General features: G+C 47.9%; 2 protein-coding genes across 3 annotated transcripts in view; both read right to left on the bottom strand.

Moving 5' to 3' along the window:
- SYN1 (synapsin I) overlaps nt 1-12,714 on the bottom strand; it is a 54,756-nt gene extending 42,042 nt beyond the window's left edge. Inside the window, exon 1 of one of the 2 annotated variants that reach the window (XM_086387100.1) lies at nt 12,098-12,714. In XM_086387100.1, coding sequence (XP_086243226.1) covers nt 12,098-12,474 — 377 coding nt within the window. In that variant the 5' untranslated portion in view covers nt 12,475-12,714. The remainder of the gene's footprint in view (nt 1-12,097) is intronic. The other variant, XM_086387101.1, reaches the window with a different exon arrangement.
- Nucleotides 12,715-17,075: 4,361 nt separating this feature from the next.
- CFP (complement factor properdin) lies at nt 17,076-22,449 on the bottom strand. Its single transcript, XM_086386375.1, has 9 exons — nt 22,323-22,449; nt 22,090-22,240; nt 20,703-20,881; nt 20,061-20,231; nt 19,732-19,923; nt 19,375-19,548; nt 18,936-19,127; nt 18,664-18,775; nt 17,076-17,304 (listed from the first exon to the last, which is right to left on the bottom strand). Exons 1-9 carry the CDS (start codon nt 22,393-22,395, stop codon nt 17,154-17,156), a joined length of 1,395 nt encoding a protein of 464 aa, XP_086242501.1. The 5' UTR covers nt 22,396-22,449; the 3' UTR covers nt 17,076-17,153.
- Between the last annotated feature and the right edge of the window lie 3,780 nt (nt 22,450-26,229).

Raw genomic sequence — 26,229 nt, 5'->3', positions numbered from 1 at the left:
TTTAGTTCAGTCCAGTCACTCAGTCGTGTCCGACTCTTTGTGACCCCATGCACTGCAGCACATCAGGTTTCCCTGTCCATCACCAACTCCCAGAGTTTACTCAAACTCATGCTCATTGAGTCGGTGATGCCATCCAACCATCTCATCCTCTGTCGTTCCCTTCTCCCGCCTTCAATCTTTCCCAGCATCAGGGTCTTTTCAAATGAGTCAGCTCTTAACACCAGGTGGCCAAAGGATCGGAGTATCAGCTTCAACATCAGTCCTTCCAATGAATATTCAGGCCTGATTTCCCTTAGGATGGACTGGTTGGATCTCCTTGCAAGCCAAGGGACTCTCAAGAGTCTTCTCCAACACCACAGTTCAAAAGCATCTATTCTTTGGCACTCAGCTTTCTCTATAGTCCAACTCTCACACCCATACATGATAACTGGAAAAACCATAGCCTTGACTAGATGGGCCTTTGTTGGTAAAGTAATGTCTCTGCTTTTTAATATGCTGTCTAGGTTGGTCATAACTTTTCTTTCAAGGAGTAAGCGTCTTTTAATTTCATGGCTGCAGTCACCATCTGCAGTGATTTTGGAGCCCAGAAAAATAAAGTCTGACACTGTTTCCCCATCTATTTGCCATGAAGTGATGGGACTGGATGCCATGATCTTAGTTTTCTGAATGTTGAGCTTTAAGCCAACTTTTTTATTCTCCTCTTTCACTTTCATCAAGAGGCTCTTTAGATCTTCTTCACTTTCTGCCATAAGGATGGTATCATCTGCATATCTGAGGTTATTGATATTTCTCCTGGAAATCTTGATTCTGGCTTGTGCTTCATCCAACTCAGCATTTCTCATGATGTACTCTGCATATAAGTTAAATAAGCAGGGTGACAATATACAGCCTTGACGTACTCCTTTTCCTATTTGGAACCAGTCTGTTGTTCCATGTCCAGTTCTAACCGTTGTTTGCTGACCTGCATACAGATTTCTCAAGAGGCAGATCGGGTGGTCTGGTATTCCCATCTCTTGAATAATTTTCCGCAGTTTATTGTGATCCACACAGTCAAAGGCTTTAAAAGCAGAAAGATATTTTTCTGGAACTCTCTTGTTTTTTGATGACCCAGCGGATGTTGGCAATTTGATCTCTGGTTCTTCTGCCTTTTCTAAATCCAGCTTGAACATCTGGAAGTTCATGGTTCACGTATTGTTGAAGCCTGGCTTGGAGAATTTTGAGCATTACTTTACTAGCGTGGGAGATGAGTGCAATTGTGCGGTAGTTTAAGCATTCTTTGGTATTACCTTTCTTTGGGAGTGGAATCTAAACTGACCTCTTCCAGGTCATGGTGGAGAGTTCTGACAAAATGTGGTCCACTGGAGAAGGGAATGGCAAACCACTTCAGTATTCTTGCCTGGAGAACCCCATGGACAGTATGAAAAGGCAAAGAGATAGGACACCGAAAGATGACCTCCCCAGGTCGGTAGGTGCCCAATATGCTACTGGAGATCGGTGGAGAAATAACTCCAGAAACAATGAAGAGACAAAGCAAAAGCAAAAACAACCCCCAGTTGTGGATGGGACTGGTGGTGGAAGCAAGGTCCGATGCTGTAAAGAGCAATATTGCATTGGAACCTGGAATGTTAGGTCCGTGAATCAAGGCAAATTGGAGTGGTCAAACAGGAGATGGCAAGAGTGAATGTCGACATTCTAGGAATCAGTGAACTAAAATGGACTGGAATGGGTGAATTTAACTCAGATGATCATTATATCTACACTGTGGGCAAGAATCCCTTAGAAGAAATGGAGTAGCCATCATAGTCAACAAAAGAGTCTGAAATGCAGTACTTGGATGCAATCTCAAAAACGACAGAATGATCTCTGTTCATTTCCAAGGCAAACCATGCAATACCACGGTAATCTAAGTCTATGCCCTGACCAGTAATGCTGAAGAAGCTGAAGTCGAATAGTTCTATGAAGACCTACAAGACCTTCTAGAACTAAAATAAAAAAAAAAATGTCCTTTTCATTATATGGGACTGGAATGCAAAAGTAGGAAGTCAAGAAATACCTGGAGTAACAGGCAAATTTGGCCTTGGAGTACAGAATGAAGCAAGGCAAAGGCTAACAGAGTTTTGCCAAGAGAAGGCACTGGTCATAACAAACACCCTCTTCCAACAACACAAGAGAAGACTCTACACATGGACATCACCAGATGGTCAACACTGAAATCAGATTGATTATATTCTTTGCAGCCAAAGATGGAGAAGCTCTATACAGTCAGCAAAAACAAGACCAGGAGCTCACTGTGGCTCAGATCATGAACTCTTTATTGCCAAATTCAGACTTAAATTGAAGGGAAAACCACTAGACCATTCAGGTATGACCTAAATCAAATCCCTAATGATTATACAGTGGAAGTGAGAAATAGATTTAAGGGACTAGATCTCATAGACAGAATGCCTAATGAATTATGGATGGAGGTTCATGACATTGTACAGCAGACAGGAATCAGACCATCCCTAAGAAAAAGAAATGAAAAAAATCAAAATGTCTGTCTAAGAAGGTCTTACAAATAGCTGTGAAAAGAAGAGAAGCAAAAAAGCAAAGGAGAAAAGGAAAGATATAAGCATCTGAATGCAGAGTTCCAAATAGCAAGGAGAGATAAGAAAGCCTTCCTCAGTGATCAGTGCAAAGAAATAGAGGAAAAGACTAGAATGGGAAAGACTAGAGATCTCTTCAAGAAAATTAGAGATACCAAGGGAACATCTCATGCAAAGATGGGCTCAATAAAGAACAGAAATGGTATGGACCTAACAGAAGCAGAAGATATTAAGAAGTGGCAAGAATACACAGAAGAACTGTACAAAAAAGATCTTCACGACCCAGATAATCACCATGGTGTGATCACTCACCTAGAGCCAGACATCCTGGAATGTGAAGTCAAGTGGGCCTTCGGAAGCATCACTATGAACAAAGCTAGTGGAGGTGATGGAATTCCAGTTGAGCTATTTCAGATCCTAAAAGATGATGCTGTGAAAGTGCTGCATTCAATATGGCAGCAAATTTGGGTATATTTAAGGAAACCTCAATCTTCTGTGACCAGAGGGCAGACAGAGGAGAAGATCAGACTTAGGACTTAACTGTAGGGGTAGCAGAACTTCAGAGAAGGTTGAATTCTCAGGCCCAGTACATCCCCTATTCCATGCTCAGGGGCCTAATAGGACATGAGTGGAGCCCTGAGATTGGGATGGAGATATCTGGGAAGATGCATTTAACACCCTGACCTTACAGATTCACCTGAACCCACTGGGTCTGCAGAAGTAGCCCACTTCTCCTTGTTACAATATAGACCTTCCCTTTGCTCGAAGATGATGCACAGGCCTTGAGTGAAGCATGTGCCTTATAAAACAATTCTTCTTCCTCTCAGAATCAACTTCCCTTCCCCTCCTGGCAACTAGATTAATAACCAGGGTCAAATCCTAGCACAACTTGACTGGAGAGGTTCTCAGCTTGCAAAGGAAGGAAAGGAATGATATGTGGAAGCTGAAGAATCTGGCTAACATGTATTGGCAGGAGCTGGAAAAGCATGCCTGAGACTGGATGCTGAGGACAATGGATCAAGGGAATGAAGCATGAACTTGGAGCACTGTCCCAGGACACAGAACTTAAAACCACGGTAAGGACTCTAGGAAATGTTGCTGATACAATTTTTGGATGACTTGTGGAAGCCTGGCAAGAATAGTGGCCCACACCAAGTGAAGTAGAAACACCAGACTTCAATGGCAGATTGTGGAAGAAAGGATCAAAGGGCTCAGAGAAGCTGATGTGTTAGAGAAGATACACTACTCCAGTATGGAAAACCAACTAGCTGACTATATTCTATGGGAGGGCCCAGAGCATATACCCAAATTACAAATGAGGGATATGTTGGTGAGAGTAGCACCAGACATGTTGAGAAGCACAGTAGAAGGAAGGTCATAAATGAAGTCCCAGCCCAGTTCCTGCTCACAGTGGGTACACTGGGTCCACAGGTCTACCTAGTGATCACTTTCCCAGCTCACAAACACCTAATTGGAATGGACATATCTGTAGTTTTCAGAACCCCTACATGAGTTCCTTGGCCTATGGGGGAAGAGCTATGGTAGCTGGGAAGTTCAAATGGATGCCTTGGAAACTATTGCTGCCTTCCCTGAGCAAAGCTATAAATCAAAGACAATATTGTATCTATCCTAAGGGTGATGGTAGAAACTAGTGTCCCTTTGAAAGATCCAAAGGATGCAGGGGTGTTAGTCCCATCATGTATATGTGCTTAGTTGCTCAGTCATGTCTGATTCTTTGTGACCCCATGGACTGTAGCCTGCCACACTCCTCTGTCCATGGGGATTCTCCAGGCAAGAATACTAGAGTGGGTTTCCATGCCCTCCTCTAGGGGATCTTCCCAACCCAGGGATCAAACCCAGGTCTCCTACATTGCAGGTGGATTCCTTACTATCAGAGCCACCAGGGAAGCCCAAGAATACTGGAGTGGGTAGCCTATCCCTTCTCCAAGGGAACTTCCTGACCCAGAAATTGAACAGGGGTATCCTACATTGCAGGCAGATTCTCTACCAGTTGAGTCACCCGGGAAGCTCAGTCCCATCATATCTCTGCTGAATTAACCAATTTGGGCCCTGAGGAGGCTGGATAGATCCTTGAGAATGTAGAATACTGCAAGCTCAACCAAATGGTAGTACTGATTTAAGCTGCAGTACTAGTCATGCTGACATTGCTGGAGCAAATGAAAAGATCTCAGGTATGGCAGGTGGCCACTGATATAGTGAATGCCTTTTCTATTTTGATCAGAAGATCAGAGACGTTCCACATTCATCTGGGACTGACCACAGTATACATTGATGGTCTTGCCATAGGGCTAAGTTATCTTTCTCACCCTATGTTATCATATAGTCGAAGGAGAAATGGACTATCTGGACATCCCAGGGACTATCACATTGGACTACTATAACAATTACATCATATTGATAGGCAAGATGAGCAAGAGTTGGTTAGCACACTGCATTGGTAAGATACATGCACTCCAGAGGGTGGGAGGTAAACCCTAAAAACACTCAGGGTCCTGCCATATTAGTACAGCTTTTAGGGATTTGTGTGTCCAAGGTATGCCAGAACAGCCCCTCCAAATCATAAGGCAAAGCATCGCATCACACACCGCCCACTATGATGAATAAAAACACAACAGATGGGAAGATTCCTCAGGTTCTGGAGGCAGCATATTCCACACCTGGGAATACTGCTCTGATCTATATTTCAGGTGACATCTAAGGCTGCTAGTCCTGAACAGGTCCAGGCTGTGGTGCAAGCAGTCCTGCCACTCAGGGTATATGATCCAGCAGATCCTACAATACTGCATTGTGGGGGAAAATGCAGTGTGGAGCTTATGGGATGCCTGATTGGGAGGCCCCTGGGGTTCTGGACCAAGGCCATGCCATCTGCAGCAGAGAATTACACAGCTTTTGAGAAACAAATCCTGGTACAGTACTGGACCCTGGGTGAGACAGAATTCTTGACCACAGGGTACCAAGGAACCATGTATCCTGGTGCCTGTTATGAGCTGGGTCGTGCCAGGCCCACCAAGTAATGAAGTCAGGCCCAGCAGCCAGGATCGATCCCAGAGAGGGCCAAGCAAGCTGTCTGAGCAAGTAACCTGGATGCCTGTGTCATCCACACTGTTGTGTTAGTGCCTCCCTCAGCTCACTAAGATAACTCCTTAGAACCAGCAGATGAAGGGAGAAAAATCTTAAGCTTGGTTCACAAATGGGTTGGCTTGCTATGTGGGTGGAATGGACAAAAATGAACAGGGGTGATCCTATAGCCCCATTCAGAGTGGCCTTGAAAAACAGTGGCAAAACTCCCAAGGGGCAGAGCTTTGGGCTGTGCACCTGGTCATCTGTTTTGTTGGGAAAGAGCAGCAACCCAAGATTCAAATACATATTCACTGATGGGCAGTGGTAAATGGCTTGGCTGATTAGGCAGAGGCCTTGAAGGAACAATATTGGAAGATCAGGAAAAGGAGGTCTGGGACACCGAAATGTGGGTGGACAGATGGGATTGGAGATGAAACGGAGTGAAGATCTTTGTATTGTGTGTTAACACCCACCAGATAGCATCCACCCTGAAAGTGGCACTAAGCAACCAGGTAGCTAGAATGACTCAGCCAAATGATGTCAGCCAGTTTCTAGAATCAGCTGCCCCAGCACTGGCAGATGGGCACACATATGAAGTGGCAAGGGTAACAGAGATGGAGGCTGAGTGTGGGGCCTATGGCATCATTGCTGAATGTCCAACCTGCCAGCATCAGAGACCAATATTGGGTCCCCAACACAGCACCATCCCTTAGGAAGGCAACCAGCCACTCTGTAGTGAGCTGACTACACTGGACCCCTTCTACTCTGGAAAGAGTAATGATTCATTTTGACTGGAATATTCTATATATGAGTTTGCTTTTCCTGACTATAGGACCTTAGCCAGCATCATTGTCCAAGGGCTTACATAATATTTGATCCACCAGTATGGCATCCCACACAACAGTGAAACAAACTGAAGGACACACTCCACAACCATGAAATCAACTGACATTTTATACTGATGACATTCTATACCACACCATGCAGAAGCTGCTAGTCAGACAGAGTGATGGAACAAATTGGTATATCCACAGCTAAGATTTCAGCTTGGAGGTGATACTGTGCAAGAATGGGGTACCATCCTCCAAAACACAGTATATACCTTAAATCAATGAACATTGTTTGGGCTGTGTTCCTTACAGGTAGAATACACTGGTTTGGTAACTCAGAGGTGAAAGTAGGAGTGGCCTAGCTTACCATCAATCCCTGGATCCACTTTTGGAATGTGTGTTTCCTGTTCCCTCAGGGCTCTGCAAGGTTAAAGGTCCTGATTCTACAAGGGGGAACACTGCTACCAGGGGACACAGCAAGAACCCCATTACACTCTAAGCTTTGACTGTTACCTGGACACTTCAGGTTTCACAAGCCAATGGATAAGAAGATGAGTCTGTCTCAGCAGGCGCATAGACCCTGATCATCAGGAGATAGTTGCTGTTGTTTAGTTGCTAAGTCGTGCCTGACTCTTTGCAACCCCATGGACTGTAGCCTGCCAGGTTCCTCTGTCCATGGGATTTCCCAGGCAGGAGTATTGGTGTGGGTTGCCATTTCCTTCTCCAGGGGATCTTCCCAACCCAGGGATTGAACCCAAGTCTCCTACATTAGCAGGTTGATTCTTTACCATTGAGCCACCAGGGAAGCCCAGGAGTTGATAGGGCTGCCATTAAACAATGAGGGCAGGGAGGAATATATCTGGCCCCCAGGCTATCTGCTTTGACATTTTGTTGGTATTTCTTATTCAACACTGAAGGCAAATGGACAAGTACAGCAGTCATAGCCTGAGCAGATGGGGACCAGGAGCTCAGGGATCCCTCAAGGATGAGGATCACTCACCAGGTAAGTCACTGTGACCAAGAGAGGTGCTAGCTGAGGGTAAGGGGAATCTAGATTGTGTAGTACAGGAAGGAAACAATGTATCATTTATTTATGCCACATTTATCAAACTACAGTGGAGGCTGTAGTTTGTCCCACTAACTGTGTTCTTTCAAGTGCACTCCAGAAAACAAGACCAATTAGAATCCTAAAACTCTGTTCCCAGATGGAATGAACTTACTTCTGAAAAGCAAGTGAATCTGAGAAGTCCTGGGGGTTGCCTATGTGCTCTACTCAGATCTTCAAGCCCCTCCTTCTTGTCATAACTGTCCTACAGGTTCTGGGAGTATCTGCTGCTGAAGGCTCACAGTGCTGTCCATCACTGGGAACTGCCCCCTATAGCAGGGACTCACCTTCTGCAAGATTATGCCTTCCCCCAGAGGGCAACCTGTAGTCACTGACTGACTAATGCAGGACTACAAAAGCCTGGCCATCCCATCTCAATTGGGACAACTCTGAAGGGTCATCCCATCTCCAGAGCTCCCCAGATGATCGGCTGGAGTAATTGTTGCACAGCATCACAGCTGTTCAACCTTTCCATCTGCCAAGTCCTGCTTCCCCCACTCCTCCTCTGCAACACGCGTTGTTCCCAAGAGCTCTCCCCGATCAATCTGCACACAAATCTCAGAGTCTCAGGGTCTGCATCCAGGGAAGTCTAAGAAAAGAAGCCACAATAAGCATGTTCTATATATATAATATATATTATATAAGACACATATACAGAAAATTTAATATAGGATGTCTTACATAACATATTACATATTATATATCATGTGTTGCAGTATCTAGAATGTATATAAATATGCATATAGTAGAATGAAAATTTCAGTAAATAATTACCTTTAATATGTACAATGGGGTCATATTTCCTATTCTATTTTATTTCATTTCATGAAAAGAAACATTCATTTCATGAAAAGAAACATACACATATATATGTATGTGATACTATAAACCCATTGTATAACAAATATATTACAGAATACATATAATATATATGGTACACATTAATGATTATATTTCTTATTGGAGTAACAGTTTCACTAAATAATAATTCCACTTACTATGTGCAATGCACTCTCATTTTTTATTTTCATGTATCAATATTATCATTTATCATCATTTTATTTTCATTTCATGAAGAAAATGAAACACTGGTCACAAGCCAAGAGGTGACCTACAGCTGGAAAAACACTGGACTAAATGATCTGTAAAAAGAGGTGATGAGTCTCAACTCTGAGTTTGCAGTTTTAAAGCACACAGGACTCAAGACCCAGGAAGGAATGAGAGTGGTGCGGTTTGGTGGGGAAAGCACCAGACTGTACTTAGGTGTACAACCCCATTACAGAGTTTGCATGATTCCTTTTATTCCAGGCTGAAATCCCTAAGCTTGTGTGGTTCTGAAAGTCTGCAAGTTGGTGATGCAGAGTCTCTGTTCCTCGCACTAAACCTGGTGTGTACACAGGCTCTCTCCCTTTACCCATCCCACCCCATCTATACCAGACACTAAATAAATAGTTGCTAGGTTGACTGGAAGAAAAGACTGAAGTAACTGCTGGGATAAAGGAAGGTTTTCGGGATACAGAAGCGGAAGGGAAGAATAGTTGACAGAATTCAGCAGGTGCTCAGTAAGTGCTTGCTAGACAAATTAGAATAAAAAGTGGAAAATACAGGAGTTGTGACTATGGAAAGGGGAAGGGTCTTGTCAGTGGTCTGTAGATAATTAATAAATGCTTAATGGAATGAAGGAAAAGGCAGCAGCAACCTTCCTGGAGGGTCAAAGTGAAGAAGGTAAGTCGAAAGGAGGGTGGTTACTAAAATATTCCAGTGGATCTTTCCAAACCAGGGATCAGAACCACATCTCTTGCATCTCCTGCATTGGCATACAGATTCTTTACCACTAGCGCCACCTGGGAAGCCCCCAATGTACAGCAAGGGCTTCAATAAGGTTTGTTGACTTCAATAGAGCAAATTTAGCCAGGACGATGGCATATGTGCGAGTGGGTGTTGGTGAAGGAATTAAAACACGTGTTCAATAAATGCTTTATGGATTGAAGGAGAAAAGAGTGGAGGAGTCTGCTGCAAGGATGGGAATGTTGTTGTTTGAACAGAAAACAGTAAGAGAGCGATAAATCCTTTTTGGATTAATTGGGGGGAAAGGGCAGTGGGGAAGATGGCTACTATATGGGAGAGGGTTCCTAGTCAGAATGCAGTAGGTACACATCGTGAGTTTTTGAGATTGTGTCATGTGAAAGGCAGGATGGAGATTGTTGAAGGAGGAATTAGGGCTACAGGAGGGGGAGAAGAGGCACTGACTATGGGTTCTCAGTAGTATAGAATAAGTCCTCATTAAAAGATTGTTGGGGCTGAGTGGAGGAGAAGGTATGAAGAATCCAACTGGTGGTTGGGATTAGAAGGAAAAGAAACTGAAGGAGGCTTCTTTCTAGTGTATTGTAGTACATAATAAATGCCTCCCATAGTTTAACACATCGAAGTATGCAACAACTATCTGTAGAATGAATAAATGGCTCTGAATAGAGAGAAAGCCTGCTGGGTAAGGGCTCCTGGCAGAGGAGAGGTAATTAACCAGTAAAGAGCTGGTACTCAATATATTTAGGCTGAAGGGGACCCCTGGAGAGAGAGCTCTTGAGATAAGGGCAGGAACTTCCAAGCTTGGAAAGGGGAATTTGAGAATGGCTCTTATGTAGTAAGTGCTCAGTTAAGTGTTTATTAGCTTAAATAGAAAAAAAGCCCTTTGGGGTCTTAAGATTGGGAGAGGGAATCCTAGGGAGACTGAAGAGAGTGAGAAAAGGCTAACTCTTCTAAATTTGGTTCTAGATTTATCGAAGGAAAGGACTCTGTGGAGATGTTGTATGACTGGCACAGGTTATCCTAAGAGTAAAGAAGGGGAATCTACTTCCTACACACAACAGGTACTGCAAATGTGCTCATGCACCCACTGGAAGAAAAGCACTTTGGGGAGGAGGTGTGAATATAGAGCACACAGGAAGCACTACACACATGCTCACAGGAGCCACTGGAGGAAAATGCCTTTGGGGAAAGGTGATCTAGAATCAAGCACCTGGCAGACAATGACCAAATGCTCACTGCATCCGTTAAAAGAAAAGGTCTTTGGGGAAGATGGGGGGGAGACTATGGAAGAGCATATCATCACTGGATCCACTGGAGGAAAAATCTTTGGGGGAAGGGAAATGGGGATACAGTAACTTGATTTATGTAAGCTTGATTCGCCATCCTTGGGAAGAAAGGCTTTTATGGAGAAGGCACAGAATCGGCACACAGTGGGTACTCCACAAATGCTCCAGGAGTGATTTTTTAAAGAGGTATATGGGAAGACAGATTGAAATGCTCTACACAGTAAGTGCAGATATATGATCACTGTATTAACTGGAGGCAAAGGTCTTTATGGAGAAGGTCTGAGGTTGAGTCATGCAGATGGTGCTCAATATATACAGACTGAAGCCACTGGAGGAAAAGGCATTGGGGCAAGGGTCTGGGGTGACATAAACAGTGGGCACTCAATAAATGCTTGCTGAATACACTGAAGGAAAGAACCTTTAGAGAAGGCTCACACCTTTAGATCAGGCAGTTAATAAAGGCTTGGTGGGTCCACCAAAGGAAAGATCATTGAAGAAGTAGTTTGAGAATAGGTGGTAAGGGAGGCACTCAAATGAATGCCTTCTAGATCTGTCTGTTGTAGGAAAAGGATTTAGAGCAGAGAGTGTGAAGATAAGCCTCACACAGTAGGTTTAAAACTGCTCATAGAACTCATTTAAGGAAAATATGTTTGAGGAAAGGGCTTGGGGATGGGGCATACACCAGGCCCTTAATAAATGATTCTTAGATCCTTTGGAGAAATAAGCCCTTAGGGGGACTGAACTGGGGCACACAGAAGGAATTAAATAAAAACTCACAGGATCCATTAAAGGCAATGTTTTGGCAAGAAGCTGGGGTGGGATACACAGCAGGCACTCAATCAATGTTCAGTGAATAGTTTAAAAGGTTTTTGAGGTGAGGGCTGGGGTGGGGTGCACTCTGGATACATGCTCACGAGATCAGAGAAGGTCTTAGGGCAAGGACTGAGGAGGACAAAACAGATACCAAGCTCCCAACAAATGTTCACAGAATTCATGTAAGCCAAACGCCTTGAGGAAGGGCTCCCCACTGAGGCACACTGCCGGTACTTGATAAATGCTCACAAGATCCATTAGAGGACAAGACCTTTGGGGGCATGGACTGCGGGGTGCAGGGCACATCAGACTCTTGAATGCTCACAGGATATACTGAAGTCAGGTTTGTGGGATGGAGGCACACAGCAGGCGCCTGATAACTGCTCCCTGTATGGATCAAGAAGCCCTGGGTGAGGGCAGCGGGGAGGCAAGGGCGGGGCACACAGTAAGCGCTTCGTATAATAATTTAAAGGAAGAGGGTTTGGGCGAGGGGGGCAGACAGAGGGCAAACAAGCGGCGCTCAATACTTGCTCATCATGGGATGATCTGGGGACCCAGAACCGCGGGGGGACGTCCGCAGCAGTGGCTTACCAGTCGGTGTGGGGCTCGTCGATTACCAGCAGCACCCTGGCGGCGGCGCCCCCACGGCCTGCGCCCCCAGAGCCGCCGCCCACCTGCTCGCTGAAGGTGGCGGCCGCGGCCGCCGTGGTCTGCTTGACCGCATTGGACAGCGACGAGAAGAAGCCACCGCCCCCCGAGGACCCGGGGCTAGGGGCAGCCGGAGAGGCCACGGGGGCGGCCGAAGAGGCCCTCTCGGCAGTGGCGGTCGCAGGACCGGTCGTGGCCCCAGGACTAGGGGCAGCGGGCGGCGGTGGGGGCGGCTGCGGGCGCTGCAGGTCTGTCATGTACCCATTTGGCAGATTGGCCATGAAGTTGCTGTCCGACAGGCGGCGCCGCAGGTAGTTCATGGCTGCGGCGTGGGGCAGGGGGTCTTAGGAGCAGTCTGGTCAGGAGCCGCGGGGGCGGACCGCGAGGGGCCCAGGAGCACCGCTGCGCTCTCAGGCACGACACGTCTCTTCCGCTGCCCGCTGCAGACTGAGGCAGCGCTGAGTCGCCGCCGCCGCCGCAGCGCGGTTGGTCGCGCCCGTGACCCCCTATTTCGCGCCCCGTGTGGTGCAGTCCGGCTGGGCCGGCGGCAACGCGGACGCGACCAAGGCGACTGCGAAGGGGAGTTTGTAGAGGAGCGGCGAGTGACGTCAGCGCGCCTTCAGTGCTGGGGCGGCGGCGGCGCGCGCCGGCAGGCGGGGGCGAAGGAGCTGTCCGCGGTGCTGAAGGCATAAGTGCGCAAGCGCCACGCCGCATCCTGTCTCCCCTCCCCCGCCTCCGATTGGGGGTGCGCAATTTGGGGATGGGGGCGGGGTGGAAGCCTGTCCTGAGGGTAGGGTGGGTGCGTCAGGCAAGCCTCCCACCCTGTCTCATCCTGGTCTTCACATGCACTCGCACCCACACCTAGGACCCTCTGCGGATAGTAGGTTCCCAGTGTTGATATTCACCACAGGAGGCATTTGGCGGGTGGGAATGTAGTTATACTTAGAAACTCAAAAGTAGAGAAATAACCCCTTCACAGCGAGAGCCGAGGGTCACACGCAGTACTCTGCAAGATCAGTTTCCCACGTCCACATAGGCTTAGCTAGGCAGAGAGATGGATGCAGGGGTGGTGTAGCAGCATCAGACAGGTGGAGGTGGACACTTGCGTGGAGTGTACACTCTTGCCCAGGGTTGGGGGGCGTCCTGGAGGCACACTGGGAATGACACGTACGTGGAGATACATATAGAAATACACAAAAGTAGGGAAACATACGGAGGCATGTACAGAGATAGAACACACCGATCTAAGTATCTATACTGACACAAACAAGCCCAGGGTAATATTCATGGGCATACCTGCATACATGCACATGAATACGCCTACACACACACACACACACACACACACACACACACACACACACACAGAGGCACCACACAGATACACAGAGACCTAGGGAAACTCACATGAGCATGCACCCTCAGACAAAATGCACCCACAATCATGGACAAACCCAGATCTCCATACAGACACATTCCCTGAAGTCTAGTCCTGACGTGTGTTCATCTTTCCCCACACACACTCGGCCAACAAGCCCCCATCCTTTTGCCCTGGACACAGTCAGAAACCATGATATCGACCTGGCATTGTCAGTGCCCAAGGCTATCATCCTCTGTACCAGAGAGCTTTCCACTGGCAAAGGCAGACCCATCCTAGGGTATGCAAGCTGTAGGTGCCACATGTTTGCCACATGGGCCACATGTGCAAATGATCTTTGTAGTCTAGGCAGAGGTGGGCTGTGAAAGCTCCTATAAGATCCTGATTACAGTGAAGACACAAATTTATTTAAAAATAATAATTCGCTGACTGATTGTACCCAATTCTCACAAAACTATGGAGTGGGTAATATGATTTCCATTTTACAGATGGAATCCAAGAACTCCAATTCATTCTCAAAGGGTCATGTTCACTTTGTGATACATACTTTTTAAAAAAGAATGTGCCAGAAAGGGATGTCAGTGTGGCTGGAGCAGAGTGAGGGAGGGAGATTGTGGCAGGAGAAGGGGTCAGAGAGGTTAGCAGGGTCCAGATGGAGCAGGGCCTTGTGGGGCATAGTGAGTGATGATGGTGGACCAAGTGATATGGAAGAAGATATGGCAAGAAGTAGGCAGATTTGTAGTCTTTTCTGCCTGAAGAAAATACAGAGATAGAATACACCGATCTAAGTATCTATACTGACACAAGCCCAGGGTAATACTCATGGGCATACATGCATACATGCACATGAATACGCCTACACACACACACACACACACAGAGGCACCACACGGACACACAGAGACATAGGCAGATTTGGAGTCTTTTCTGCCTGAAGGACTTTCAAATGAATCATCCACTTATTCGTTTGTACATTCTCCATTTATTAAATCTTTGGCGTGTACAAACAAGGTCATGGTGTGAGGTCTGGAGTCGGAGTGCCTGGATTCAAACTGGCCCTCTACTATACTCTTGGAAAAGTGACTTAACATCTCTGAAACTCGGCTTCCTCACCTGTAAAAACAATCACCTGACCAACTCTAAAAGATAGGGGTGGAGGAGTGCTGTGACTTCTGCCAGGAGTGTCCTTTCTTTCTCTCTCAAGGATCACTTTTGGCCAAGGTCTCCAGGAAGTCCCCTCTCCCCTTAGGCTCCAACTGTCCATCGCCTCTGCTCCCTCCTCCATCCCAGCCAGCTTCAGTCCACCTGCAGGCCTTTGCTTTGGCCATTCCTTCTCTCTCTCTCATGGAAGCCCTTTGGCATCCCACATTCCAGTGTTCCCCAGATGGGGAACTGCCCAGAAATTGGGTATTTCCCAACATTGCAAAGTATATGCTCCCCAGTTTTTGCTCAGTAATGGAAGCAAACAAGCTCTGCTGGGTCTGTGGTGACTTCTCTGAGGGACAGGAGCAGCTGCAGGTCTACAGACCTTTTTGGATCCTCTAGGAGTAAGAAGTCGGGCTCCTTAGGAGTCTGTCTCTAGACTGCCTCTTCCCAGTGGCCCTGTTGCCAGGTTTATAGTACCATGCCCCTCAGTGTCATCCCCTTTCTCCAGGTAGCTCATTTTCCAGAAATTAATTTTTTGTAGAAGAATGAAGAGTTTCCCACCCCCACCCCGAAGGAGTGTCTCAACTCTGCACTAACTTCATCTTCTCCAGCAGGAAGGAACATACAGAAGGGGCTCCAAGAATGTTTTTCTTTGTTGTGCACTGGTGAGCAGACTCTGAAACGCACACCCTTGACATATGTTTGTAATCAGTATTGTACCCATGTTTATGGGCTTCCCAGGTGGCTCAGTGGTAAAGAATCTGCCTGCCAATGTAGGAGCTGCAGGAGACATGGGTTTGATCCCTGGGTCAGGAAGATCCCCTGGAGGAGGAAATGGCAACCCACTCCAGTATTCTTGCCAGGATAATCCCATGGACAGAAGAGCCTGGCAGGGGTCCCAAAGAGTCAGACACAACTGAGCACACATGCACCCATGTTTATAACTCACAATACATATCCACGCCATCTGTGTATGTGTGTATGAGCATGTGCACACATATACCCCTACACCCTTATAACTCACACATTGTTATGGTGCACACAGTTGTAACTTCACATGCACTCCACACATACTCAATATATCCTTAATTCTTGCAGAGACCCTATAGGTCTTCCTATCACACATACACAAAGATATGTGCCTCACAATATACACATACAGCCAAATTTCCACTTTCTTATAGACGTATAACTTTCTCATACCCTGCAGTAGCAACCAGACTCCCTCACTCAGGCTCATTCCTCTTATGATAACTAATATTCATTGATTTCATCTTTACCCCTACCCATCAATTGATCCATTTTACACAAGGGAAAATTGACCCAGAGAAGTGAGCAGCCTGACAGACTCTGGGTGTCACAGATCTCCCATCTGAAGCCTCCCACACAAAGGCGCCCCTCCACTCACAGGACAAACTCCTAAACTCTGCTCCTGGCATGGTGTTTCCCAAATGTCTAGCCCATTACCTTGCTATGCCTGTTCCCTCCTGGGTAAAATGCAGATAATAATATTGACCTCATATGTTTGTTTGGGTTAAATGAATTCATGCTATGGAAAGTCTTAAAACACTACCAGGCACACATCCTTGTTCTCTTCACTGGGGAAATACATATCGCTCTGACTCTTCTTCCCCATCTCCCATGATGTCCAGCGCTATTTACACAGTAAGCGTTGCTAAATGTTAAATAAATGTTCGAATGAAAGGATCTCCCATTTTGGTCTGTTCCCTGGCTCAGATGTCTTCTCTACCAGCCTTCCTTCACCGGAAGCCCAGACTTAGCTCTAGTATACAGTAGATGCTAATAAGTGTTGAATGAATGAACGAACCCTAAAGAAATGTGTCTGAGTGTCTTGGGGGCTCCTCCTGGCAGATGCTGACTATACCTTCTCTTTGCTCCTGTCCCAGTTCAGAGCCCCTCATAGGCACTTCCTCGGTCCCCCATCCCCCCACCTCTGCCTTGCGGAGCTATTTGTCGCCACTAATTGTGGTGTTGGAGCTGGGCTGTTGGGAGTGGGTGGGTGCAGATGTTCGCTCTGCGGGGCTCCAACCCCAGCCACGCCTCTTTGCCGGATTGACGCAGAATCTGCCAGCTGAGGGAGCCTTTAGTAGGGAGAAGGAAAACAAGCACTCCAGCCAATCAGAAAGTGCCTGCCAAGGCATATAGCCAATCAGAAAGCTCATAAATCAGAGCTCTGCAGAGGGACGTGCTGGGTGCCCCAGGGCACTGACAGAGAAGGGGGCAGACATCAAGGCTACAGCAGGGATGAGTATTCGGATACGCACCTTCACTTCCGTCATACCGTGGCCACAGTGGAAAGTACTGTTTTCCACCACAGGCCACTGCGACTTCGCCTGTGCTGCGCTCTTTGGCTTAGAAGATGCTATGGCCCCACTCTTGGGAAAAAGGCTAGTTTATTTAAGTCTGAGAGGTCGGGGGTCAGAGTGGAAGAGAGAGATGTAAGAATTCTCATCCTCAGGGTTCTTTGCAGGGAGGCACGTGTAGACATGGCCGTTTCTCCTCCACCATCACCTTCTGCCCCTGCAGCACATCGCACTGTCCAAACGGTTTCCCCCAGAAGGTCACGTTCTTCTCACCCTGACCTTCGACCATGGTAACGGTGGGCCTGGTGCATTAGTAGGGATGGGGATGAAGAGGAAAAGCTCAGGGAAGGCAAGAATGCGTTCAACAAACTCTTACTGAGTGGATACATTATATGTATATTTTTAGCTGGGAGATACTGGGCAATTTATCTCCTCTGTGCCTCAGTTTTCCTCATCTGAAAAATGGGAATAATAATAGTCTCCTCACTGGGCTGAGTGAGGATAAATGAGTTGATTCAAGTAAAGTGCTCAGAGTCATGTCTGGTACACAGTAAGTGCTCAATAAATGTTGGTAATTATTGATATGAGCTACCATCTCTTACCTTTAAAACCTTTTATTTCTTTCCCCATTGCCCACTGGGAAGAATCCAAATGCCTTGTTTTGGCATTCAAAGCCTTGTTGTTGGGCCCAAATCTCTGCCCCCAGGTCAATCTCTAGTTCTTTCTTACACTTTATTTAGACTAAGCCCCATGTCCAAAACGGTCTTCGCCTGGGTCATTTCTTCCACTAGGCAAACCCTCCATTCACTCCCATCCCGATTCTCCCAATCAGTCCTTTCTCCATTCATTCCCTCCCTCTGTCAAGTCCTTTGTGTCTCCATTCAACACCTGTAACTCTTCTTCCAGACCCACTCTAAACCCCACACCTGGTGACCAGGTAGCAGGCCTTCCACGAGTTGGAAAGAGGCCACTTAACCTAGTAGAAATAAGGAAAGCATAAGTGTTTTAACCCTCTCCAACACCTGGGCCACCCTGGCCATCTGCAAACATTTCAGGCAGCTGATTACCTGTGTCCAGGACTCTGCTCACAGTTTTGATGGTGGGGAAGTGTTTCCCAACCCCTTCCTGCCAGGGGAGGCCCAATCAGCTTCCTGGACCCAGACCCAACATGTCAACCATTCCTCAGATGTCTTCTGTCAGGGTGGAGTGGGCCTGTATCCCTGAGGGGAACCCATGGGATCTGGGTTCTGTGTGTTTGCAACTGTTGCCAAAAAGGCCTTAGAGCGTCTTGGGGCACAGGTGACAGAGGGAATGAGAGGGTAAATGGGGGCATGAGTGACTGAATGGGCAAATCAAAGCTTGGGTAACTAAGGAAGCAGAGCATATGGACACAGGAAGGACAGAGTGAATGGGAGAATGGCTGAGTGACTGAAACAGTGACTGAAGGGCACAGATGTTACTGATTCTCCCCTCAACATCCTCTTTCTCAGCTTCTTCTTTAGTTTCTCCCCTCTTCCTACAACTGGAAGATGGCACTCAGCCAGGCAGGCACCTTGGACCCAGTGACAGAAGCCCTGTTCGGTGGTGACCAACCCTCCTGCCCTATATGCTGACATATCACTATCATAACCCCCTCCAAGGCACATTGCCCCCTCACTCACGAGAACTTGGGGAGCGTGGCCTGGCAGAGGCGCTGGCGGGTGCGGATGGGGTTGGGTCCACATGGGGGTATGCACAGCCCCCAGGTACTCCACTCCGACCAGGAGCCTTTCCCTGCAAAGAGGGGAGAGGTTCCTGAGTCAGAATTAGAGGTCTTGGTGGGGGGCTTGTGAGAGAGAGGCTGCAGGAACATGGGGTCCGCGGCAGAGTCAGAAAGCCCCTGTCCCTGCATGGGCTGCCCCACCCTCGCAGCATGGTTCCTGGGGGCACTCACAGGAGCAGCGCTGGATGTTGTAGCAGTGCCGGATATCCTGCTGTTTCCCAACACATCGCTGTCCGTCAAATTTGCGGCCCTTGCAGATCCTGGAGCGTGTCTGCTGGCCTGGGATCTCCTGGCAGCTGATGTGTTTAATGCTTGGGCGGATGCAGTTGCTCCACTCCCCCCAGAGCCCCCACTGTCCATTCACTGCAGAGACAGGGGCAGCTGGGCTTGCACCAAAGAAGAGAGTCAGGGGGTTCAGAGGAAGGAAGGGGGGCTGAGGAAGACAATGGGAAGGACTGGATGTGGGAAAGGGGGATCAGACATGGAATCAAGGCACTAGGGCCAGGAATGGAGGGATTAGAGGCAGGAACAAGTCATTAACAGCAGGAATTGGGCAGCAGAGATGGCCGGGGGCCTTAGGCATGGAAATCGGGCATCTTGGGGTGCTGACCAGGGCAGTGCACAGCCGTGTTGCAGACGTGCGTCCGGGTGCCATCACCGACACAGAAGGGGCCCCCATGCTGGGGCACAGGGTGATCACATGTCCGTTGTTCCTGGATCTTACCCAGGCCGCAGGTCACAGGGCAGGGGCTCACAGCACCCCATGGCCCCCAGCCACCAGCCACTGTCGGGAGGACAGAAGTGAGGAGAAAGGCCACCTCAGTCTCCCTGACTCAGCCCCTAGACCCATGAGGCAGACTGCTCCCAAACGAAAAGCTCCATGGTCACATGGTCTCAGATCTCTGTCTCTTGAAATGTCAGAGCAATCTCCATATAAGTTAAGAGCAGAGGTCTCATTCCCCAGTACCTGGGCAAGGTGGCAGGCCGGTGCAGACCCGCTGCTCATAGGGTGACCCTGAGCAGGGATTCCCAGGAGGCTGTGTGGAGGGCTCAGGTGCAGAACATGTGCGGCTTCGTCTCTCCACAGCTGCACTGGGTCCACCGTGGCAGGTGCCTGAGCAGGGGCCCCAGGGGCCCCAAGCAGCCCAGGCCCCATGTGCTGTGATGGGGTAGGGGTGGGGAGATACCAAGTGTGGTCATGCATGTTGAAGTCTTCACAACATGGAAGTTCCCTGCTGTAACCCCTGGACCCACCCTGGGTGCCCACATCATTGCCCAGTGGTTGCCCTCACTCACTGGGGCAGACTTGTTTGGTGTCACAGGGCTCTGACTCCTGTGCCTCTCCTATGCAGTGGCCCCCACACTTGGGGGTGGGGCGATTACATGCTCGACGACGAATCTTGATCCCTCTAGAGCAGGTGACAGAGCAAGCTGCCCAGGGTCCCCAGTCGGACCAGCCACCCATCTCTGTGGAAGAGAAAAGAAGGAACAAGATGGAGGTGGTGGTATTACTCAGTGGTCCAGGCTTCCTCATGTACCCCACATCAGCTTATCCTATCCCCACAGTTTCTGCCATACCTGGCCTACTATCATTGCTCATCTGGACTATTGCAGTAGCCTTCACACTGGTCCCTTTGCTTTGCTACTCAGCACATAGTTTGTCTTCCTGACAGCAAAAGGGATCTGTCACAACCCAAATCAGATCACGTTTTTCTGCCATCACTACATCACTCATAATAAAAGCTGACATCCTCACCATGACCTACAGGGGTCAGTCACCCTATGACCTCACCTCTCATCACTCTACCCCAACCATGCTGACCTCCTCCTTGACACCTCACAAACATCGAGCACAGTTCCACCCTCAGGGCTTTTGCCTTGATTGTTCCCGGTGCCAGGTAACTGACAGTGCTCGCCCGCCTTGCTGATCTTCCTCACCAGGACAGCATGGCTGGTCCTCACAGGCCTGTAGCTGCCACTGGAAGGTTCCAGGCTCCACCTTCTCGGGGAAGCATTGCTCACCCCAGCCTGTGCAGTGCCGGTGCCGCAACTGGGAGCCCTCAGTGCAGGTCACTGAGCAGGGGGTCCATGCGGACCATGGTGACCACTGTGGGAGCCTGTAGGGAGAAGCACACGTCCCACCCTGGCACACTCTGGCAAGGATGGTATACGGGACCAGAGTGTGTGTAGGCACAGGCAGGAATGCGGGATAAATGTATGCAGAATGGAATGATGGGAGTACCTACCTCTTAGTGATGTTGGGGGATTGAACAGGAAGAGGTGAACACTCAGTAAACACTTATCATTTACCTTCATCATCAGGAATCTGGAGTTACCCTTTGAAGACTCCCAAGGACAGTGCCAGGCACGCAGTAAACAAGGATAAGGACTAGGGGCCCAGAACTGCTGTCAAAAGCCCACCAGGCCACAACTATGCATGGCAGCAGGCAAACAGGAAGTGTTTAATAAATAGGAGCCATCATCCCAATGAGCTCAAAAACCCCACCCCCACCATGGCATAATGCTAAACAGATGAGACCTGTTAACAACTAGGGGCCTGCCTTCAAAAATCCCCAAGCTACATATCCCTGTAGCTGTGTGTATCTGGGGTATACACAGTGTATCTGGTGGTGTATATGGGATATATAGTAAGCAGTTAGAAAATATGTCTGACATACAGAAAGGGCTCAATATATGTCAGCAGGCATTATGATTAAGAGACTAGAGCTACTCAAAAATCCTCTCAAAAATCCTCTACTACTCCCAGTATCTGCAATGAATCAGGATGCTGGAAGTATTCAATGAATGTGAAGTGTCATTTTAATTTGGAGCCTGGAGTTGCCCTCAGAATTGCCCAAACACTTCCCTTCCTGCAATGTCTCTATACAGTATGAACATGCCATATGAGCTGTCATCACCATTTATGAGGGCTTGAGCTACCCTCAGAAATAGCGGAGCAGCAACCCACCCACAATGCTTCTGGTATGCAAGAAGTGCGCAATATGTGTAAGCCATCTTGGTTCTCAACCAGGGGTGACTTTCACCTGTCTGGAGACATTTGAGTTGCTGCAGATTGCTACTGATAACTACTGGGAGGCCAGGGATGTGATAACACATTCTGCCCTGCACAGGTCAGCCCCTCACAAAGAAATAATTTTCTGGCCCCTAAGTGTCAACAGAGCCAAGGCTGAGAGACCTGGAGCTACAGTTGTGATCAGGGCCTTGGAGCCATGCTGGAGAATCTCAGAGAAGGCAAGAGCCCAAGTTCTGTGTTGCCCCACATACAGTCCTTTTTGCCTCCCACAAACCCCAGGCTCCCCCTGACCTGCACGCCATACAGAGATTGCTGCCAGGCTTCTGGAAGGCATAGCCAGCATTGAGACAGCAGTCTTCCATGCTGACCCCTCTCCCAAGGAGGTCCTTGCACTTGCCCGTAGATTCCTCATACTGGGCGAAGCAGAATACAGGGTCTGAGCCTGTAACAGGGTGGGGGAGCATGGTCAGGGTTGTGAGGAGCCCAGGCACCCCTGGGGGCCAGTTGGGCCCCCATCCACTCACCTGTGGCTGGCAAGGTGAGCAGCAGCAGTGGCAGCAGCAGCAGCAGCAGCAGGGCCTGTGCTTGGGCGGGCATGTTGAGCACTGTACCCCTGCAGCCCCGCCAGGGAGGAGGCCTGGCTTTATGTGCGCTGACCTGCTCCCAGAGTTAGTGGAAAAGAGGAACCAGGGGCAGGAGGAACTAGGAGGGTGAAGGGCAGTGTGGGAGAGGAGGAGTGGGGGGAGGGGAGGGTACTGTGCTGGTCTCTTCAGCTCCAAACTCTCCTGGCCACCTCTGTCCCTGAGCTTCCTCCTCTCCTCTCCCCTCCCTACTTCCTGCATCACTCTTGTGAGGTCCTATTGTGTTTGTCACCATATCCCCAGCACCCCAGGCCCCGCCCAGCAGCCCATGGGCACTCATTCAATGCACCTTGGACAAGTTCTTACTGAGGGGGAAATGGAGCCTGGCAGTTGGAAGCAAGATAGAACTTCCTCACTGTGTGACCTTGAGCAAGTCACTTGAACCTCTCTGAGCCTGTTTCCCCACCTATAAAAAGCATGCCCTCTACCACAATGACAGGGCCAACCCCACGGGGGTGCTGAACATTAGTGAAGTGAGCACGGTGTGCTCAACGTGCCCTGCCTCATGGGGTGGAGCGGGCATCGAGGTAATTGCTTCATCCTCCATCCTGCCTTTACCACCACCCTCCTCTTTCCTGAAAGTGAGATTCTTCATGGTCAGCAATGTGGAGGGGAGGTCAGCACAAAGGAAGTGAGAAGGGGAAGTGGCAAGAGTGCGGGGAGAATTCAGGACTGAACTGGTGCTATCCACTGCCCCACGGGCAGCTGGGGGTACCTTCAGGTCCCAAGGAGGGGGTGGTTGGCTTGGCCACGTTCCATCGACTATCTTGGATAGGTAATAACTGCCCCCCTCCCCATCCCATACACAGCCAACATCATAAGGCATTTTGAGCAGATCTGGAGTTAAGGTATTTAAAAGTCCTTAGTTTAGTGCCTGGCATACAGCAGGTGCTGTTTGTTAAATACATTGATTAAACATTTATTGAGCAACTACTGGGTGCCAAGTGCTGTTCTGGACATTGGATGGAGCAGACAATAAGAAGCCCCAAATGCTAGCCCTCAAAGGACTTTTGTTCTAAGAGAGGGAGACAAGGTCACCTCCCTCACAAAAGGGTATCTGTCACTCTCTAGCCCAGAGGCTCTCAAATCTAAGTATGCATCAGAATCATCTGGAAGGTTCGTTAAGTCCAGATTGCCAGGCCACCCCAGTTTCTGATCCTATAGATTTGAGGTGGGGCTCAAGAAGGTGAATTTCTAATAAGCCCCATCTGACACTGATGTTGCTGTTCGAGGACCACACTTTAAGAGCCATCATTCTAGTTCCTGACCCTTTTCTCTGTGGGTCTCATGTAGGAAAACTGTTCGTTGTAGTCCTTATTTTACTGTTAATAATTAATTCCAATTCAGCCTAAGCTCCACAGAGCCCTTTTTTTAAAAATAAGCCTAATGAGTGAAACTCCAGAGCCTGCTTTAAAAACAGAAATCTTTTTAATTAACAAAAAGGAGTGTAAGAAAGTTAGGAAGGCAATGTCTCATTTCCTCTACATCCATTTAGGAGCACTATTCTGCAAATTAAAACAAGGTTGAATGATTTGATTCGGTCAGGTGTGTTAAAACAGAGCTTTCTCAAGAATACTGGTCTTACTTTATGGGTGATAAGGCATGTTGACAATTCATATCCGTTACAGATGTACTGTTTTCTGATAACAAGCCTGTCTTTGAACAAAGCGGTCTTGTTAAGTTTCCAGGACTTCAGTGCTGTTATCCTATGAAAACAAACTCCTCAAGAAACCTGTAATTCTGGTTGGTTGCTTTATCTAATCATCTTTTGCCCTGGTAATGATGTTATAATCGATACTTCATTTATTCCTAAACTCTGTACCTACTTACTGGTTCCCCTGGGAAGAGGACTGTCGCTACTTTCATCTTCTCCCACACGTTTAGGCAATAAAATGACTGCAGATTTCTTATTTAAACAAAGACTGAGAGTCTTATCTCATGTAATCATTGCAACACCACCACGATGCATTTGTTGCTTGTCTGTTGTCTCCACTACAATGCCAGCTCCACAAAGGTGGGATTTGTGTCTGGTTTGTTAACTGCTGTATCTGCAGGGCCTGGATGGGCACCAGCAAACAGTAGGTGCTCAATCAACATCTGCTGAATGAGTAAGTAAATGCAACAAACAGTGCTTTCAAGATTCTGAAAAGTGCTTAGAGGAATAATCTGGATTGGAGGTGAAAATGTGATCATCATGGCGGGGAGCAGCAGTGTTTCAAGTGCTGGAACTGGACCAAACAATCTGGAGAGGGCTTGGCTTGTGAGAAGAGAGAAGGGAAGCCCAGGCTAAGCCCTGAGAAACTCCAGCATTTCACCTTGTGGAGAACTGGGAGAAGCCAACCCAAGGGCCCAAGGAGGAAGAAGACAGACAGAAGAGAGCTTTCCCCTAAGCCTGGCACAATCCATCCACCAGCTCTCACCCACTAATTCAGTTTCAGTCATTCTCTCTTGAGATCTCTCTTCTTTTTTACATATTTATACACACACTTCAGAATTTACAGCTTCTACCACAGCCACATACAAACAAGATCACATACATATTTGAACACACAGCCTTTCTCAGCCACTCTTTCAGGGAGTCATTTGCTGTCATTGACATCAGCCTGACTGTGGTCTTCTTTCAAGAACAGTTTCCCACACAGTCACGTCATCTAGCCTGTGTCCTTCAGCCAAGGCCACAATGACTCTCACCGGTCAGTTTTGCACATACACACAGTCATGCGTTTTGATGTTTCAACTGCTCATTCGGGCCATCATTTTCTCATATACACAAATGTTTGGTGATTTATAGCCACCGCTAGTTCCTCCGGAAGTTCCCTGCACACACATGGTCACTCTCTCTCCCACCTCTCCATACTCATGCCCATTTCACACACCTAGAGTGCCTGACTAGGCTGAATTTTATTCATGCACAATCAGTGTCTCAGACACTGTCTTAGTCACCTAGTCTCACATTTCTTTGCAAGCAGCTTCCAACATGCCCAGTCTTTGTTCTATAGTCTTTAAAGTCTCTTTTAGAGTTTTTCACAGACCCTCAGCCTGTCAGACATTCTGTCACAGGTACAGTGTCACAGTCACTTGCCCTCATTCACCCTCTGACATCCTGTAGTCACTAATTCACAACTGTTACTAGGCTCTCTGCAAGTCTCACACACACAGTCTCTCACAGCTCATCTTAGTTGTTTACACCATCCAGCCAGAGTATCCTGTACACTCAAACACAAGTAGAGCCTCCCAGATTTCTTGCACAAACTGATCGCATAGTCTCTCAGTGTCTCATTTGCTCAGCTTCATCTTCTCAGTTTTTCACCAGCATGTTTTCTCTGGTTTACTGTCTCTCATGAAATGTTTCACTCTCACACACTGCTCAGTCATCAGTTTTCTCTCACATGGCACTTACTTCCTTCTTTTTACTCCTCGCCTCTCACTCACAGTGAAGTGGTCTCTAGCACACTTCCACTCACTCTGTCTCACCATCATCTTCTCTTATACTTCCATGGTCCCTGAACCTGTTGGCTAGATTGGAGTACTAACTGCATCCATCTGCCACTAGGCTCAGGAACACGAACACACACACACACACACACACACACACACAAATTACAGCCTCTCATGCTCTCCCAGCTGCAGCCACTTCTTCTGTTTCTCATGCAGTCTTTGCTAGTTTAATCTCACAGAAAGTTTTCATACATACAATCACGCATTCTGGTATCTTAAATCTCAGGCACCCATCTGGCCTCACAGCTATTTTCTCTCATACAATCAACCTCTCACACATACGCTCTCATTA

Source organism: Bos grunniens, chromosome X (genome assembly GCF_055505025.1).
Source record: "Bos grunniens cultivar Pamir isolate PY7600 chromosome X, Bosgru_T2T1.0, whole genome shotgun sequence".
Classification (NCBI taxonomy): domain Eukaryota; kingdom Metazoa; phylum Chordata; class Mammalia; order Artiodactyla; family Bovidae; genus Bos; species Bos grunniens.
Note: the sequence above shows the minus strand (reverse complement) of the source record. Positions and strands in the feature narration are given on the sequence as shown.

Excerpts from the sequence above, each read along its gene's own strand:
- CFP (XM_086386375.1), bottom strand. The coding sequence starts at position 22,395 with ATGCCCGCCCAAGCACAGGCCCTGCTGCTGCTGCTGCTGCTGCCACTG. Across the intron at positions 20,882-22,089 it reads AATCTCTGTATGGCGTGCAG|GCTCCCACAGTGGTCACCAT; the intron begins GTCAGGGGGAGC and ends TTCTCCCTACAG. Across the intron at positions 20,232-20,702 it reads GGACCAGCCATGCTGTCCTG|AGATGGGTGGCTGGTCCGAC; the intron begins GTGAGGAAGATC and ends TCTCTTCCACAG.